We start from the raw sequence: 19,695 nt of genomic DNA on the forward strand, positions 1-19,695 counted from the left end.
CAAGAAAGAGGATGCTGGCTGCCAGAAGAGCTGTCGGCTGACGTCAGCAAAGTGTGGGCAGCAGGCGCATCAAGAACATTTAGTCGGCTGCATTAAATGGATTTTTATGAACTTGTAACTGGCCGACCAGCAGTCGGCTAGTTCCCCATGTAGTCCAAGGGCTATAAATAGCCCCCCTTGCTCTATGTTTTAGTCATTCAGCCCACTAGGGGTTTGAGTCATTAGGAGTCCTAGTCTAGGGCAGAATCTTGGGTGTTTTACCACCTTTTCAAGAAGGCAGCCAAGGGCTGCAGATATGTACCTTTTTGTACCATAGTATATACTGAATTTCCAGCACTTCTCACTCTCTCTCTCTACTCTCTCTCTACCTGCGTTTTTGCATCAGATGGTGCGTTTTTGCATCAGAAGGTTTCCAAGAGTGTTTAGGGCTGAAAGAAGACTACCCAGAGCTTCCGCGTGTTACAAATATTAAGACCAATTTATATATGATCACCAATACATGAAAATGAATATTAATAATGTTCAAGCCCCATGCATTTTTGGCGTACATACATAATTATACAGGAGTAGACGAACCGCTTTACGGTCCGTTTTAGGGCGCCAGATACATTCTATGGCTTTAGACATGAATCGTTCAATATCTGTAGAGGACCAATGAATGAGAGGCAAATGGAACTGGACATACAACATAATGATAGACTGAACAATCCGAAGGCTTACATGAAGCGGCCAAGTAGAAAGTTTCCAATAATCAAGCTTATGATAAAGTTTATGAAGCACCCACTGCCTTTCTTGTGCCAGAGAAATATGCCATCCAATGGGGTACCCCAAATGCCGCACCACTTGATCAAGAGGAATCAAAAGACCCGGCCACAACAATTTATGCTAGTCACGCTCCTTTAAGGCCAAGAGCTTGGATATGTCAAAACTTACTTCTAAAACCGCTGCTAGACCATACAGGTCAAGGGCATGCATAATCTGTTGAAGATCTGATTCAGAGTTTTGTAAAAAGAAAAAAGAGTCATCTGAATAATGCTTGACTAACAAAAGGAGAACTCCCAGGAATGTTAATGCCACGAATGGACCTTTTTCGAGTGTCACTCCAGCCATCTGCAATACATGTAAATGTTGCGCTTAAACCAAGGCATCCATGTGTAATAGCAGGGGATGAGTGGCAATAGCATATAACATAGCACTCAATGGACAGCCTTCTCTCACATAGCGGCCTAAGGTCCAAAAGGAGGAAAGGGCATCAGCCAATAGGCAACACGCAGTGCCATCCTCATAGAGCCAATAAACCACATTCTGCATTTTCGCCCCAAACCCCAATCGAGCCATGACTGTAGCAATGAAGTCCCAACGAACTGTGTCAAAAGCCTTTTCAATATCCACTTGCATAATGAGAACATCCTGTGTATTTGGCATATTCAATGCCTATATAAGCATTGGCAATATTATCCATGATTTGCATGCGTGGGACAAACCCATTCTGAGTTGGATGCAACCCACGATGGAGAAGATGTGACAATCTAATAGCCAACAAGTGTAATCGGGTGCCAATTTGACAATCATGCACATAATTGTTTTTTCTGTAAATGGCAGCTCAAAATCATGTGCCTCATCCAAAGATAAAATGGGTTGGACCTGCCCAAGAAATACATTTCTAGCATCCATCTCAGCAGAAGAAAAAGGGCTAGGGGCAACAAATAAGTCAGTATAATAATTGTAAACAACATCATCAAGCTGCCACTTAATTTCTGTCCTGGAACCGTCCGGCCTTTGGAGCCGATGAAGTGAGTGCATCCGATGGGAGGTATGAAGGCTTTAAAAGAAAGCCTTAGAGGAGCACCCCGTGTCAATCGTGGCTTTCTAACGTGAACACAATTGCAATTTGCGTAGCTTACGACAATCATTGTGAGCTAGACACTGATAGGCAGCTTGAAAGGAAGAGTGCTCATCAGAAGACAAAGAGCGATGCCGAGAAATATCTGTTAGAGATTGAATTTGATTCTTAGCATTTGTGACATGTTGGTGCAAGTCTCCCATATACCATTTGCCATAATTTCGAATGACTCCTGCATACCCACAGTAAAACGGTTCCATGCTCAATCTGCATCCACTGAGGCATGTAATGCAAGACGATCAATAAGCCCAACCACCATAGCTTTAAAGGCCTGATGAACCCGCAAAATTATCCCATTTCAATTTAAAGAAAACCTGCTGTGAGGGCATACCCATCATGTCCACCTGCAAAGCCACATGTGGGGGAGTGGGTTTGTCTGTATCCCACAACACACAAAAACGATTAACATTTCCAGTAGAACGTGGCGGGCAAACCACTTTTCCTAGGGCTTGTGCTAGATACGGCAATGTAGGCTTGCAATATAATGGTAGATCAACTACCTCAACCCAAACAGGACATTTGTGGTGTATAAGAGTTCGATAGTCCTTGGTAGGCAACCAAGGATATACATGCACCAATTGCGTCCCAAAGAACAAAGGGGATTTTTCCAAAAGATGTTGTTTGTATTGAGCATCTGTGAATATAACCACAAGCCTTTGATTGCCTTGTAGCATCCCGCAACAACACAGCCTTTAAGCAAGGATTTCAACCATTGTGCAACATCTGCAGCATCAGGCATGTGTCCGGTGAAGAATAATCCAACAGCTTGCTGAACCAAACTCATAACAGGTGCATACAACACTTGCCTTGGAACAGAAACACGAAACTCGGGCACAGGCTCATCTCCCCATGCTTGATTGATCTCAGAAAAACCCTCGTGCAAAGTATCAGCAAAGGGCTGCAGCTCAGGATTAGCACAACAGTGCTGTCCTTTATCAATAACAACCTGACGACGCTTGAGATCACCTCTCTTATATTGCTGAATATTGGGCATTTTAGCCTTGCCTTTTTCAGCTGCAGTGGGAGATGAGCCAACCCCCAAACCACGAGTTTTTGGCATCCCAATGGGTCCTGACATAGAATCATCAGTTGGATGAGCAGCTGCAGGAGGAGGTTTCAGTAAAACCTACAGGCATTTAGGTTGCATATGGCCAAACTTTCCGCACTCAAAACATGAACCCGCAAAATTATCCCATTTCAATTTAAAGAAAACCTGCTGTGAGGGCATACCCATCATGTCCACCTGCAAAGCCACATGTGGGGGAGTGGGTTTGTCTGTATCCCACAACACACAAAAACGATTAACATTTCCAGTAGAACGTGGCGGGCAAACCACTTTTCCTAGGGCTTGTGCTAGATACGGCAATGTAGGCTTGCAATATAATGGTAGATCAACTACCTCAACCCAAACAGGACATTTGTGGTGTATAAGACTTCGATAGTCCTTGGTAGGCAACCAAGGATATACATGCACCAATTGCGTCCCAAAGAACAAAGGGGATTTTTCCAAAAGATGTTGTTTGTATTGAGCATATGTGAATATAACCACATAGAAGCCTTTGACTGCCTTGTAGCATCCCGCAACAACACAGCCTTTAAGCAAAGATTTCAACCATTGTGCAACATCTGCAGCATCAGGCATGTGTCCGGGGAAGAATAATCCAACAACTTGCTGAACCAAACTCATAACAGGTGCATACAACACTTGCCTTGGAACAGAAACACGAAACTTGGGCATAGGCTCATCTCCCCATGCTTGATTGATCTCAGAAAAACCCTCGTGCAAAGTATCAGCAAAGGGCTGCAGCTCAGGATTAGCACAACAGTGCTGTCCTTTATCAATAACAACCTGAAGACGCTTGAGATCACCTCTCTTATATTGCTGAATATTGGGCATTTTAGCCTTGCCTTTTTCAGCTGCAGTGGGAGATGAGCCAACCCCCAAACCACGAGTTTTTGGCATCCCATTGGGTCCTGACATAGAATCATCATTTGGATGAGCAGCTGCAGGAGGAGGTTTCAGTAAAACCTACAGGCATTCAGATTGCATATGGCCAAACTTTCCGCACTAAAAACATGAACCCGCAAAATTATCCCATTTCAATTTAAAGAAAACCTGCTGTGAGGGCATACCCATCATGTCCACCTGCAGAGCCACATGTGGGGGAGTGGGTTTGTCTGTATCCCACAACACACAAAAACGATTAACATTTCCAGTAGAACGTGGCGGGCAAACCACTTTTCCTAGGGCTTGTGCTAGATACGGCAATGTAGGCTTGCAATATAATGGTAGATCAACTACCTCAACCAAACAGGACATTTGTGGTGTATAAGACTTCGATAGTCCTTGGTAGGCAACCAAGGATATACATGCACCAATTGCGTCCCAAAGAACAAAGGGGATTTTTCCAAAAGATGTTGTTTGTATTGAGCATATGTGAATATAACCCATAGTCACAGGGGACGGCGGGGACGGCGCCTAGGAACGCGGGGACGCCGTCACGGTACGGCGCAGGGACGGGGACGGACGGGGACGGACGGACGTACGTCCCCTGTCTGGTGTTTCAAACCGGGGACGGCGCAGGGGACGCCGTAGGGACGGGGGACGGCAGATAGCCGTTGCGCCGGCCCGTTTCTGGCCGTTGCGCCCGTTTCTGGCCGTTGCGCCTGCGTGCCGCGTGCCTGCCCCACTGTAGCCGTTTATGGCTGTTGGGCTTGGGCTCTACTAGCCGTTTATGGCTGTTGGGCCTTGGCCCTCTCTCTCTCTTGCCTATCTATATAAGAGCCCACAAGGCTACAAGCTGCCACACACAAGTTCATTGCTCATTGCTCATTGCTCATTGCTCAAGCTTCTTGAATCTTCTCAAGTTCTCTCGAGTCTCTTCCAACTTCCAAGTTCCAAGCTCTAGGGCCTAGGCTCTCACCTCTCCCTCAAGCCTCTTGAGTCTTGACTCTTCCAACTTCCAAGCCTCTAGGCTCTCTTTCTCTCTCTCTCTCTCTCTCTCTCTCTCTCTCTCATTCCTCAAGGCTCTCTCTCTCTCTCTCTCTCTCTCTCTCTCTCTCTCTCACACTCCTCAAGGCTCAAGAGTCAAGCGGCAAGCCATCTTCAACCATGGCATCCTCCTCACGTGCCGGGGCTTCTCGTAGAAGGACAACGGGATGGACATGGTGGGAGGAGGTAAACTACACCACATCCGTTCATGGAGGCGGTTCTCGGCCATGGGTATGCAAGCTTTGCCCGTACCGGCGAACGGGTGGCGCCGACAAAGTGCGAGCCCACCTCTTGCATGAGAGTGGGCATGAGGTGAGGTTTTGCACGAATGTCACGCCCGAGAAGAGACGGGAACTTCTTGACAAGCTTAGCGTCTACGAAGCGGTCGAAGCGACAAGAAGGACACCACGAGTGGCCGTGGATCCCGCGACGATGGGGAGAGGAACTCAAGCCTCTACCATGGAGTCATGTGGTGGATCGGGATCATGCACACCATCACCTTCGCCATCAAGTCGGAATGTTACTCCATCCACGACACCGGCACCCTCCATCTCCACGGCCTCTCAATCATTACGTGGCCCACGGCGACAATCTACACTTAGGGAGAATTGGAACCCCAAGTTGAAGGAGGAGGTGGATATGGCGGTGGCCCGCTTCTTCTTCCACGACCACATTGCCTTTCAAGCGGCTAGGTAAGTGCAATCGATCATTGCCAATTCATCATTCATGTTTTCATCATCCTAGTCTCCTTCTCATTAGTAAATTACTTTCTTGAATAGGTCGGAATACTTCAAGGTAATGGTTAAGAAGATTGGGGAGTATGGCTCAACCTATACGCCCCCCTCATCCGAGAGCTTGCGCACTACATTGCTCGACAAGGAGAAGCGCATTGTAGAGCAAGCGGCCGACAACACAAAGCGGCAATGGGAGAGGAACGGAGTCTCCCTCATTGTGGATGGATGGAGTGACACCCGCAAGAGGAGTATTCACGGCATGGTTGCATATTCCCGTGGAGAGATGTACTTCATCTCATCTCATGATGCATCCGGCACTGGGAAGAGCGCGGATGTGCTTGCGGCGGAGTGGGCTACCACCATGGAGATCGTTGGCCCCGAGCATGTAGTCGGCTTTGTTGCGGATGGGGAGCCTTCCAATAGGGCGGCGGGAGCTATTCTCCAAGGTATGTATGGACATGTCACGGTGTCCTTTTGTATGGCTCATTGCCTAAACAACCTCCTCAAGGACATCGGGGCATTACCATGGATCAGCCCGCTCATTGAGGAGGCCAACACCATGGTCTCCTTTGTCCTCAACCACCAAAGACTTCGGCATGAGTTCAACAAGAGGTCCTGTCTCTCTCTTCTCAAATATTCCGACACCCGGTTCGCCTACAACTTTCTCATGTTGGGCCGGTTGAAGGATTGTAGTGGTGCTTTGAGGGGGCTTTTCCTTAGCGACGAGTTTGTCGCCATGCAAGAGTCCCATACAAACACTGGCCAAGAGTGTAGGCTACGGGCGGATGACGCCTCTTGGTGGGAGCGTGTGAAGACCACAGATGCTATGGTGAGGCCCATAGTCCACCTGTTGAGGATTGTAGACGCTATGCAGCCATGCATAGGCAAGGTCTACGAGGCCATGGATCGCATGATAGAGAAGTTGAAAGACTTCGTGCCTGACGAAGACAGATACGAGGAGATCCATGCCTTGTGTCTAGGAAGGTGGAATTCCTACTACTCTCCATTGCATGCAGCAGCTTATGTGGTGGACCCAGAATTCCAAGGCAACAAGCAGGAGAGCGACCGGGAGGTGAGCGCTGGATGGAGGATCATCTTGGATCGTCTTGTGCCTGATGCATCGGTTAGGCGCAAGATCAGGGACCAGCTTTCGATGTACAGGTCGTTTCATGGCTCCTATGGCTGTCATGATGCACAGGTTGACCGCTCCAAAGTTGGTGCTGCTCTATGGTGGGAGGACTTTGGTTCAGATGGACCGGAGCTGCAGCAGCTTGCCATCCGCATACTTAGCCAGGCCGTCAGCTCCTCTTGCTTGGAGCAACTTTGGAGTACCTACAGCCACATTGCCTCTAGGAAGAGGAACCGACTCGGGGTAGAGCGTGCCAATGACCTTGTCTTCGTCAGCGCGAACTTGCGAATGCTTTGCAAGAGCATGACCAAGATGGCAGATTCCTTCACCGAGTGGGAGATGAGTCAACAAGAAGAGCAACGGGAGGATGAGGTGCAGGAGCAGCATGCCAGTGAGGATGAGACTGAGGATGAGCTTGATGCTTCTTTGGCAGCCGCACAAGCTACCCATGACCATGAGGCGAGCACTTCACGTGGATGATCATTCATGGATCATGATTCATGGGCCTTACTACTTAGCTCTAGCCTCTAGCCTCCAGTCTTCAGCACTTTTTTGTCATTGACTCATTTGAGTCCGTCCTTGTATTTTCATTTTGCCTCCTTAAGGCTCCTGAGTCCTGACTCTTGAGTCATGACTCATTTTGTATCAGATATCTACTTAATTATTATCTTTGACTCAAAATCTTAGCATTTTAGTGTAAATTTGTGCTCATTTTGATGTGCTTCCAAAGTAGAATAAGTGCAGAGTAGAAAATTTTTAAAAAAAATTATTTTTTGAGTGCCGTTCCCTCCCCCGTCCCCGTTCCCTACTTATGGCCGTCCCCCGTCCCGTCCCCGTCCCCGTCCCCCGTCACCGTCCCCCGTCCCTTGTGACTATGATATAACCACATAGAAGCCTTTGACCGCCTTGTAGCATCCCGCAACAACACAGCCTTTAAGCAAAGATTTCAACCATTGTGCAACATCTGCAGCATCAGGCATGTGTCCGGGGAAGAATAATCCAACAGCTTGCTGAACCAAACTCATAACAGGTGCATACAACACTTGCCTTGGAACAGAAACACGAAACTCGGGCACAGGCTCATCTCCCCATGCTTGATTAATCTCAGAAAAACCCTCGTGCAAAGTATCAGCAAAGGGCTGCAGCTCAGGATTAGCACAACAGTCCTGTCCTTTATCAATAACAACCTGACGACGCTTGAGATCACCTCTCTTATATTGCTGAATTTCCATGACTTGAAAAACCCACACACAGAAACACACACAGAAACGGTTCTATACAAGACACACACATACACACACACACACACAGCCACAGCACACACAAACACAAGATGAGAGGCTGGGCAGAACCAGAAGCGAAGACCAATAAACCTGGTGAGGCAGGGGAGTCTGGCAGGAGAAGTATTTGATGGCCAGCAGATGCAGACGATTGCCAACAGGCAGGTATTTGTTGGCTGCAGAGAAGAAGTGGGTGACGGCCAGGATGAACAAGCGAATTGGCAGCTGTGGGCACGTAGGGTTTAGCACCAGCAAGCGTGTAGGGTTCAGGGTCAACAGGCAGGCAGGAAGAAGCGCCAGGAAGAGGACGACGTTCAGCAGCACGCAGGTAGGGTTCACGAGCAGATGAGCAGAGCAACAAGCGACCAGGCTCGACACACACACACGGGAAAAAACACACCACGCGCGCCGCGCGCGCACACACACACACACACACACACACACACACACACACATGCCTATATACATACATACAAATTTATACATGCACACACACAAAAAAAAAAAAGGCATACACATGCACGGACATACTTGCACGAGGCAACCCCCCCCCCCCCCCCCCAAAAAAAAAAAAATCTATAAATATATATATATATATATATGTACCTATGTATTTACACATTTGTATGCGCACACACACACACACACACACATATATATGTGTGCACACATATATATGTGTGTGTGTACATATATATATATGTGTGTGTGTGTGTGTGTGTGAATTAAAAGTCAGAGAACATGTATGTGTGTGTGTGTGTGTTTGTGTGTAAATTAAAAGTCAGAGAACATATCATTTAATGTTTTTTTCCAACCTTCGTTTCCCTTGTGTAGGATTTAGCAAGGGAGGATTTGCCACCTCACATGATAAATGTCACTCCTAAAGAAATACGGCAGGTGAGAATCACTTTTCTCTATCTGAAGTAATTGTGGTACCCCTCTTATTATCAGAGTGTATTCTCTAGAAACTCATGTGATGTATTCATATAGTGCCGTAACAGTGCAAATGACTTAAAAACTCCTTCACCTTGAGCTGCATCAACATGCTGCTCATGGGACTCTAAAAATGCTGAGAAGTTCCTAGTGTGAAAACATGTATCTAAGGTGGAACGGTTATGCACGAACAAGGAATGTGCTCATGGTCAGGTTCCACGCTCTCTGCCCTCCTAGTGCTCCTCTTCAAACCTTTTGCAAACCTTGTTAGTGTGGTTATGTACGATCCTTTGCTTTGTGGATGGAAATATTGTGTTGGTGGCCGTACTCTAAGAAAGCCATTAGAAACAACATGGGTTTGGGATATCTATGGTCTCATTTAGGTACTGCAACTGAATCTATTTTGAAGAGGATAGTCCTGGCTGGTCGAGGCATATCTGTGGTTTAATGATGGCGCATTGAGCAACCCATCCATGCAGGCTCTCCAAATGAAGAAATCTATGATGATTTCCTCTATTAAAAGTGGAGTCAGAATTCTTTCGAGCTACTACTGTACAAGAGACCAAGTTGGTTTTATATGTAGTCCTGTTTTGGGTTTCAAATAGTTTTCTCTGGGCCAAATGCAGTGTCACACCTTGAAAGGTCTCCAGGACATTCCCTCATACTAAAGTGAGCCATTGCAATTCCACAGACCTATGGAAAGGGTTAACCTTGGTCTCATGAACCGTGCACCCCTCTTTGGGTTTTGTTTTTTATGCTATCAATGTGCCCTCTGTATAAACAACCCATTTCTTTTCTAAGTGTGCTGCTTGCACCTGCTTCATATCCTCCTTTTCCATGTTCCATTTGCATTGGTGTTAACTGTTCATACAGGGATATTTTGGTCTCCTTCAATGTTGGCCTCTTTTTGAGTACTGCTAAGATAAAACAGCCGAATACAACTACATGTGCTATGCAATTGACCATTGTTTTCAAAGGATAATTGGGGTTTCAGCTAGGACCAACATCCAAGTAAACATGCTAAAGTTCATGACAACCATGAAGAATGACATGATAGATACAAGGGAAAGAGTAAAAAGAGAGAATACACAGGATTGGTGTTGAAAAATAGGCAACCACCGCCAACACCAAAAGGGATGTTTATTTCAGATCAGCCCAAGTACCTCAGGATGGAATTTAGTTACAACCAACCAGAGAGTTTGGAATGACTTCTAAACTCTATCGGATCTTTGAAGCAGGATGCTGTGTCATCAATGCAAATGGAAACACAAAACTAGCATGTGAAACCGAAGTTCACTGTATGCTATCAAAGATGAACATAACTTTGTACAAATAAAAGATTGTCCATAAGCTTTAGGGCTGCAAAAGGTTAAGTTATTTTTCAGCAAGGTAAGGACTAACAGAACAGTCCCAAAAGATAGAGTAGAGCTGAGATTTAAAGTATTTCTGAAATGACAAGTGTGGCTGAAAATGGCAAGTGTCCAAGTATGGAGTCGCATGCTCTTAAAAAGGTGACATGTCCCTCTAGAAGAGACACGTGTCTCTAGAAGATACACATGTTTCTCTAGAAAATACATGTTGCTCTAGAAGTTTCCTTGTCCATTCGGTGGTGTAAACTGCATATAAGCCAAGAATAGCAAGCATCTGTCAACAATATATGATTTAAAATTAGAATTTTCTTGTAAACTTTCTATGACTTTCCTGTGATGCGAGACCTTCTGCCTAGACCCTACATTTAAGGTTTTGTCAAAAAAACCTTTCAACTACAAGGAAAAAAATATTTTCGTCAGATTCTTTTGTAAAATAACAGCGACCTTATTTTTCCTTTCGAGAGACGAAGTCCTCTATTCGGCTCAGTCAAAGGGAAGCCAATTCCTGGCTTGCACATCTCCCTTTTTCCACCTAAAAGCATTGAGAAGATGTCATTCAAACTTGCTAATAGGAGGTGAGTATGTTATCTTTTTCACCAAAAAGTATTGGTTGCATGTCATCTTTTTCCTGGCTGAAAACTCTCTTATTGCAAGAAAAAGCCTCTCCCTTATGGGTGTAACAGACTGGCAGGAGGGTGGCAGCAAGTGGGCCCTCTAGTCTCAGATCATGCCATCTTAATGATTGTAACTATTTCCTGTGCTTTAAATGAGAGGCGGGAAAAACGTTCTGGGTGTGGTCCACACTTCAAGGCATTAATCCTTCCTATGTGCAACTAGACCCTTGTATGTATGGGTTATGGCCACAGACGCCCAATCCGTACATGTAGATGGGACTGTGCACTGTCAATTTTGTAACCCATGGCATGGGTCTACCCTTAGTTTGTGGCCTCCCTTCAGTGGCCTATCTGATGTGCACAATCTTTTCACTGGCATGGATTGATTCTTTTACGAGAGTGGATAGTGGTTGCATGGTATCTATTTCCAAGCACTTAATAACAAAAGGATATAAGTTCTGGTGTCATTTCTGAAGGGGTGTCGCATAAGCAGTCTTTTGCATCTCTGAACTTGTGTAGGGGTGGCCTTTCTTTTGTGGAAACTTTACCCACAGTATGCATTTTTCCGGTTCTTTTCGCGATCATCTTTTTAATTGTTTCCATCTGCTTCTACATTTGTTGCCGTGAATAAGATTTAAGTGCTTGGGCTTCTCTTCACCTTTCTTCATCCAAGGTTTCTTACACAACCTTTGTGGGCCAGTGCTTGGCAGCAACTTCTTTCCAAATGGATGACCTTTTTTTATTGTTTCCTCCTTCACATTCTATCTCGTGATTTATTACACAATTTCATATGTTCTTGTAAGGCATCCAGTAAGGACAATGCATCCTCCTCTCTTATTCTGACATTTTGCATATGCTTTCCAAAAATTTTACGTCTCTTTTGTTATCCTTAGTTTTCTTTCTTGCATCATAGTCAGAGTTCATAGCCAAACAACTGTGTGGATATGAGAGGCATCTTGCATACAAATTTCAATTCTTATTTTGCTTTGAGGCATCTCCTGATGCAACTTATAGCTCTTCCATTCTTGTGTGTGTGTGTGTTTTTTTTTTTTTCAAACTAGCCTTAGGCCCCAAGATCCTCCCGTAGTTACCGTGTTTTTCACTGCCCGCTGGTGCTTTTTTTTACACCGGTAAGCGATGCCACATAGGGAGCACCTTGTGGAGTTTTGAACCCAGGACCTCAGGGTGATAGACAAATACCTTTACTACTTGAGCTATCACCTCCATTCTTGTGTTCTTACTTGCCTTTGTCTATGAAAGCGTACGTTGTTCTCCCACCAGTATTCGTTGAGAGATCTTGTCACCATTTGGCCACCTTAGTGGCTCTCCCCTATTTCGTGCGAAGGTACTGGCAGCTTCATGTCACCCGTAGTGAGGCCAGGACTCATGTCACCTACGGAAGGCCAGACTCGTTGTAGGCATATGCTCACTTATGGTAGTGCTATGTGTGAATAGGGCTTAACCAAGGGCACTTTTTCCCATGTGGTTTTTCCCCTTGGACATCAAGTGTGAAAGGACACTCTTAACATATAATATTTTGTACTTCTATATTATATGGATGTGGCACACATGCAAGGGTTGACTTGCATTTTGTGGATACCACATTTTTGGCTCTCTCTCTCTCTCTCTCTCCGCCTCCCCTTTTCGCCCCTGCCCGCCTGTTCGCTCGCATCTCTCTCTCTCTCGCTGTTCTCTGCTCCGCCTCCCCTTTTCGCCCCTGCCCGCCTGTTCGCTCGCATCTCTCTCTCTCGCTATTCTCCGCTCCGCCTCCCCTTTTCACCCCTGCCCCCCTGTTTTGCTATCTCTCTCTTATCGCTGTTCCTCTCCGCCTCCCCTTTTCGCCCCTGCCCGCCTGTTCGCTCGCATCTCTCTCTCTCTCTCTCTCTCGCTGTTCTCCGCTCCGCCTCCCCTTTTCGCCCCTGCCCGCTTGTTCGCTCGCTCTCTCATCGCTGTTCTGTTCCTCTGCCTCCCTTTCCCCACCCACCCTTCCTCAGGCCCCCAAGGCAGCAACATAACTCTCGGTTTGAACCCCTCTCTCTCCCTACTGCTGCTGTTGTTTCGTGCTTGTGTCATGGATTAATTTCGAATCCATTGGTTGTGAGAGGTTTTACAAAAAGTCATGGCCAAGACCGGGTTTAAAGAGGAGCTCGTGAAAGCGGAGGACAAGCTCGGCACAATTATCAAAGAAAACAAGAAGATGGTCGACTCTTCCATTACCGCAATCATAAACCGCCTCTCCAAACTCGAGAAGGGATTTGACAAAATCCAAGAGCTCGAGTTGAGAACATCCAAGCAAGCGGCTGAGATTTCAGCCTTAAAGGAGGAACTAGTGGAGGCCAAACTGCATGCTAAAAGTCAAGCGGCTGAAATTTCAGCCCTCAAAAAGGAGTTGGAAGCCACTTCAAAAAGCAAGCTTGAGGATGGAGAATTTCAGCCCTCCTTTATTGAAGAGCTGAATACCATCAAGGAACAAATGAGGATCATTCGAGAGGAGGAGGAGCAACATAAAGAGAAGACATCTTCATGGGTGGAGGTGATCACAAAGACACAAAAGAAGATGGACGAGGCCGAGAAATGGATCGAGGTCGCCAAGAAAGGGAAAGGTAAAGAACCGCCACCCATCCCCACTCCCACCATCATCAACATGACCCTTGAAGAGGAGCAAAGGAGGAAGACCCGGGCCTTACATGTACGAGTGTCCGGTCTAAAAGACCGTGATGATGCGGAAGGGGAAACCAAGGAGCTCTTCTCTATGATGGGCATTGAAGCCACGCACACAAAGGCATGGAGAGTGGGAAAGAAGAGAGAAGGTAGTGGCGAATCTTCTTCTAAGGAGAGAGCACTTATCATTCGTTTCCCCTCCATGGAAACGAATGATAAGAAGTTATGCCCGAGATAAGGGCAGCCCGAGAGAAAGGGAAAGTGGCCTTTTATAGAGATGGTAGAGTGGTGATTATGGAGAGGCGCTCTTCACGACGGCGCGAGACCTATGGGACTACACTCAAAGTTGCTACTTGGAATTGTAATGGATCTCTACGCCTTGATGTACAGGCTTTTGAGGATAGTTTCACTGGGAGGGACATCATCTTCTACTGTGAGACGCATCAGGCTCCTGGACAGTCCATGCCACATGTTAGTGGATACCGATGGGAGAGAGCTTGTAGACAGGAGACTCGTTCAGAGCATAGAGGACGTGGCTCAGGAGGAGTGGCAGTATTGTTTAGAGAGGAGCTACAGCCATTGATACATATAGTCCGCAGAGATGAGCAGGCTAGGTACATGTGGGTTAGACTGAGGGCAGAGACCGGCAGATATCTCTACATTGCTATATGCTATTTTGCTCCTAGTACATCAGTGTATGCATCACCTAGCAGGCAGTCTCCCTTTTCTATTTTGGATGATGACATTTGGGAGTTCTCCAGGGATGGTGACATCATTCTCTTGGGGGACTTCAATGCCAGGACCGCCCATAACCAGACAGTATTTTATGATACCTCAGAGGAGATGTTGAGGGAGCTTGATGTTAGGGATATGGGCCTATCTAGACTCTCACAGGATGAGGAACATACAGTGTATGGGCGGTATTTGATAGACATGGGGACTGCACATGGATTGGCCATCCTGAATGGCCTACAGAGATTCCCGACATCGGGCGGTTTCACTAGCTTTCCACATCGGCATGGTGCTAGTACAGTGGACTATGTTATGGCTCCCGTCGCTTTTGAAGAGCTCGTGGGTTTACTCTTGTAGGAAGAGCAAACAAGAGCAAACTTATCGAGCAACCGTGGTGGAGACAAGGCATTTACAGCCAAGGATAAGGGTAAAGCAAAGAGCTTTAGGCATGGGGGACAACAGTCTAGCAAGGCTGGTCATGGACAGCCCTCTTCTGGTGGCGAAAAGTCTGACAAAGGAGATGCAAACAAGCCCAAAAAGAAGGGCAAATGTCAATACTGCCATAAGCCTGGACACTACATCAGTGAATGTAGGAAGCGGATTGCAAAAGAGAAAAGGAAAGAAGCAGGCAATGCAGTAGCAGACTCTTTTGATGACAAAGCACAGCAATCAGCTAATGTAATCCAGGAAGAGTACACTTTTTTGGTCACATGCACTAGTGACACACCAAGTGCTTCAGACACTGATATGTCTTGCATTGCATCTGACAGACAGAATGCATCATGGTATTTTGATGGTGGTGCTTCGAGCCACATCACTTCATGCAAAGATGTATTTCAGCACTTGGTTTATGCTTCAAATGGCCGCACTGTATCATGTGTAGATCATACCACATATCCAGTAAAGGGAATTGGTAATGTCATACTTATTGCAGCCAATGGTGCCAATATATGTATGAAAAATGTATTGTATGTTCCAGGGATAAAGAAAAATCTGCTCTCCGTCTCAACCATAAACGACCAAGGTTTAAAGGTTGAATTTGAAGATGGGAAGTGTTTGGTGAAAGACCCATCAAAGGGTTATGAAATAGTCACTTCTGGAACACGATACAAAGGCTTGTATAAGCTGGACAGCTATGACAAGCGCACTTATGATGCAAATACAGTGGCTGCCCACACTCCTGCTATGCATGATGCAGAGCTATGGCATGCTCATTTTGAGCATGTAAATTTTCAGAGTTTGATGCTTTTGCAGAAGCATCATATGGTTGATAATATGCCGCCTCTTGAGTCTCCACCAAGACATGTATGTGAGGGGTGTATTTTGGGAAAGATGCAACGAAAACCATTCCCCAAAGATGGAGCTGTTAGAGCTGAAAGTAAATTACAGCTCATACATAGTGATGTATGTGGTCCAATGCGGACACCATCCATAGGGGGGCATCTTTACTTTGTCACATTCATTGATGACTACTCCAGGTTTTCTTGGGCTTACCCCTTGAAAGCGAAAGCAGATGTGTTTACATGCTTTCGACACTTTGTAGCAATGGCTGAAAATATGTGTGTATGTAAAGTGCAAACACTCCGCTCAGATAGAGGTGGAGAATACATGTCAAATGCATTCAAGGATTATATGCTTCAAAAGGGCATCAAACACCAATGTACTGTGCCTTATACACCGCAGCAGAATGGTATAGCTGAAAGGAAAAATAGATCTCTCATGGAGATGGCAAGATGCATGGTGAAAGCACAAAAGTTGCCTCACAAATTTTGGATGGAAGCTATAATGTGTGCAGCTCATGTGTTGAACAGGTGTCTGAACAGGTGTCCAACAAAAGCTTTGAAAACCATAACACCATTTGAGGCGTGGTATAGCCGAAAGCCAACAGTGGATTATATGCGTACATTTGGGTGTTTGGCATATGCACATGTGTCAGAACAACTCTGAACAAAGCTAGATGATAAAGCAATTAAATGCATTTTTGTGGGCTACAACAATGAGAGCAAAGGATACCGTCTTTATAATCCAACTACACGGAGGATTTTTGTCAGTAGAGATGTGGTATTTGCTGAAAATTCAGAACAGCCCATGTATAGCTTGTATAAAAGCAATGATTCAGGCATATAGGACATGTTTGATGGACTTTTACCCCGTCTTTATAATCCAACTACACGGAGGATTTTTGTCAGTAGAGATGTGGTATTTGCTGAAAATTCAGAACAGCCCATGTATAGCTTGTATAAAAGCAATGATACAGGCATATAGGGCATGTTTGATGGACTTTTACCCATTGCAATTAGGGGGGATTGAGATCAGCCAGCTCCTACACAAGAAAATCCTCATGTAGAAAATGTGGAACAGCCAGCCATTCAGCCCCCTTCCATGGAAGAAGTGGATGATCTTGTCAGGGAGGAGCAAACAGCCATAGACACAGCCAAGTCAGTGCCAAGATGGTTGCTGAAAACTTTGCAAGAAAGCAAACTTGCAACTCCACTCACAGGTAGAACAAGGGCTAGTTCCAGCCATGCTTTGAATATACATCATGGGGAGTCTGCATTAGCAATGGGTGGTCTCTTTGATTCAGAAGAGCCTTCCTCTTATAAAGAAGCACATGAGAATGAGCATTGGTTGCAAGCTATGCAAGCTGAAATTTCTTCTATAATGAAGAACAATACATGGGATCTTGTGGAATTGCCTAAAGGCAAGCATGTCATTGGAACAAAGTGGGTGTACAAAGTCAAAAGAAAGTCTGATGGTACTATTGACAGGTACAAAGCAAGACTTGTGGCTAAAGGCTACTCCCAGAAAAAGGGAATAGATTATGAAGAGACTTTTGCACTTCGAGAATGACCACAATAAGATCAGTGATTGCATTGGCTACCCATAAAGGATGGAAAGTGCATCAATTGGATATCAAAACTGCATTCTTAAATGGGGATTTACAGGAGGAAGTATATGTAAATCAGCCCATTGGTTTTGTAGTTCCTGGTGAGGAACATAAAGTATGCAGATTGCACAAAGCATTGTATGGGTTAAAGCAAGCTCCAAGAGCTTGGTATGATAAGATACATGCTCATCTAACCAGCCAATGTAGTCCAGCTAAAAGCACATTATGTGTGAAGAAAACCGATGCCGATATTCTCATAGTCATCTTGTATGTAGATGACATGCTCATTACAGGTACTAGCAAAGCACAAATTTCAGATTTGAAAGCTGATTTGAAAGCTGAATTTGATATGTCAGATTTGGGGCCTTTACACTACTATCGCTGCATATAGTTTATGCATACAGATGTTGGCATTGTTATGCAGCAAACTATAAAAAGTTTGCTAAAAAGGTTTCACATGGATGAATGTAAGCCCATTTCTACTCCGGTAGAACGAGGTGTACGGCTTACTATGCATGATATTGGAGAGCCTTTTGAGGCCGGCATTTACAGCCAGGCAATGGGATGCCTCATTTACTTGTGTAACACGAGGCCAGACATATCTTTTGGGGTGTCTTTGTTGAGCAAATTCATGCACAGCCCAAGCACAAAGCATTGGCAAACAGTCAAACGCATTTTTCGTTATCTTAAGGGTACCTTGGATCTTGGTTTGTTCTATCCCAGGGGGGCAGCTTGCAGCTTTATCCATACAGTGATTCAGATTGGGCTAGTGATTATGATACCAGACAATCCACCAGTGGGAGTTGTTTTTTTCTTGGCAGTTCATGCATATCTTGGTTTAGTAAAAAGCAACCCACTGTTGCTACATCTACTTGTGAGGCTGAGTACAGGGCAGTCTTTACAGCTACAGTAGATTGTGTATGGTTGAGGAGACTATTGGTTGATCTTCGTGAGTGTCAGCAGACACCCACCACCATCCTCACTGATAGCCAGAGTGCTATGGCCGTGGCACGAAATCCAGTATTTCATGCACGTACCAAGCACATAGAGATTCATTATCACTATGTCAGAGAGAGGCTACATGCAGAAGAGATCAGTTTATCTTATTGCCCTACACAGGATAATGTTGCAGATCTATTCACAAAGGCTTTACCTCCAGAAAAGTTTGAAGCTTTCCGCAAAGCTTTGGGCTTACTCTCATACAGAGAGTGATCTGCTACCTTGTACAGGTTCACACTTCCACTACAGGGGGGATTTGTAGGCATATGCTCACTTATGGTAGTGCTATGTGTGAACAGGGCTTAACCAAGGGCACATTTTCCCATGTGGTTTTTCCCCTTGGACATCAAGTGTGAAATGACACTCTAACATATAATATTTTGTACTTCTATATTATATGGATGTGGCACACATGCAAGGGTTGACTTGCATTTTGTGGATACCACACTTTTGGCTCTCTCTCTCTCTCTCTCTCTCTCTCTCTCTCATTTCTCTGTGTGAGCTATTCTACCCTGCACCTAACCCTAATGTGCAGGTTTGTGTGTGTTGAGTCCAACACCTAACGCTCGTGTCACCCGTAGTGTGGCCAGGACATGGAACCCACTGTGAGGGATCTCAGTTTAGTGTCTATGCTTCCCTCTGAGCTAGTTCTGTGCTCGGGAAGACCATATATTTGTTGAGAGATCTCGTCAGTTTAGTGTATGTGCTTCCCACTAAGCCAGTTCCGTGCTCCATTCTTGTGTTCTTACTTGCCTTTGTCTGGGAAATCCTACGTTGTCTTCCCACTAGTATTCATTGAGAGATATTGTCACCATTTAGCCGCCCAAGTGGCTCTCACCTTTTTGTGCGAAGGTACTAGTAAGGAGCTTCGTGTCGCCTATAGTGAGGCCAAGACTCATGTCACCTACGGAAGGCTAGACTCCTGTCACTTGTAGTGTGGCCAGCATAGTTGCATTCCGTACTCGTACTCATCCGTTCGGTACTTTCAGTACGTACCATGCTTTCCGTACCCATACTTAAAAAAAAGGTTTAAAGTGACTAGTCACTAATAACTAATGGTATGTAGGTTGCTATTGAGGAGTTTGAGCATCGCAAACAGCATTTATAGACTATAGATTTTTGAATTTCAATTGTATTTTGCGCAATTTTGTGTACTAGTGGTGCTAAAATTATGAATGGTTTATGATATATATTTTTATTATATATACTTTATTTTAAAAAAGTGAACGTACTTAAAGTACTTATCCGGATGCGTACTTTACGTACTCGTACGCATATCGTACCATACCGCACTCTACCTAAAGTACGCAACCACTATGGTGGCCAGGACATGGAACCCAACGTGAGGGATCTCAGTTTAGTGTCTATGCTTCCCACTGAGCCAGCTCCGTGCTTGGGAAGGCCATATATCTACAGGTTACAAGAACGGGAGATGTATCCATGGCATAATGCATCTCTACT

The 19,695-nt window shown here is 45.3% G+C and overlaps 1 protein-coding gene across 2 annotated transcripts in view; it reads left to right on the forward strand.

Moving 5' to 3' along the window:
• The window catches only part of LOC147610520 (sm-like protein LSM1B), a 143,748-nt gene that overhangs the window by 113,962 nt on the left and 10,091 nt on the right, over window positions 1–19,695 (forward strand). For both annotated transcript variants that reach the window (XM_086786319.1, XM_086786318.1), the window contains exon 4: window positions 8,873–8,935. In XM_086786319.1, the coding sequence (XP_086642445.1) occupies window positions 8,873–8,935 (63 nt within the window). The remainder of the gene's footprint in view (window positions 1–8,872; window positions 8,936–19,695) is intronic.

This window comes from Cibotium barometz, chromosome 49, assembly GCF_041138505.1.
Source record: "Cibotium barometz isolate CiBa-2024 chromosome 49, ASM4113850v1, whole genome shotgun sequence".
In the NCBI taxonomy this organism is placed as follows: domain Eukaryota; kingdom Viridiplantae; phylum Streptophyta; class Polypodiopsida; order Cyatheales; family Cibotiaceae; genus Cibotium; species Cibotium barometz.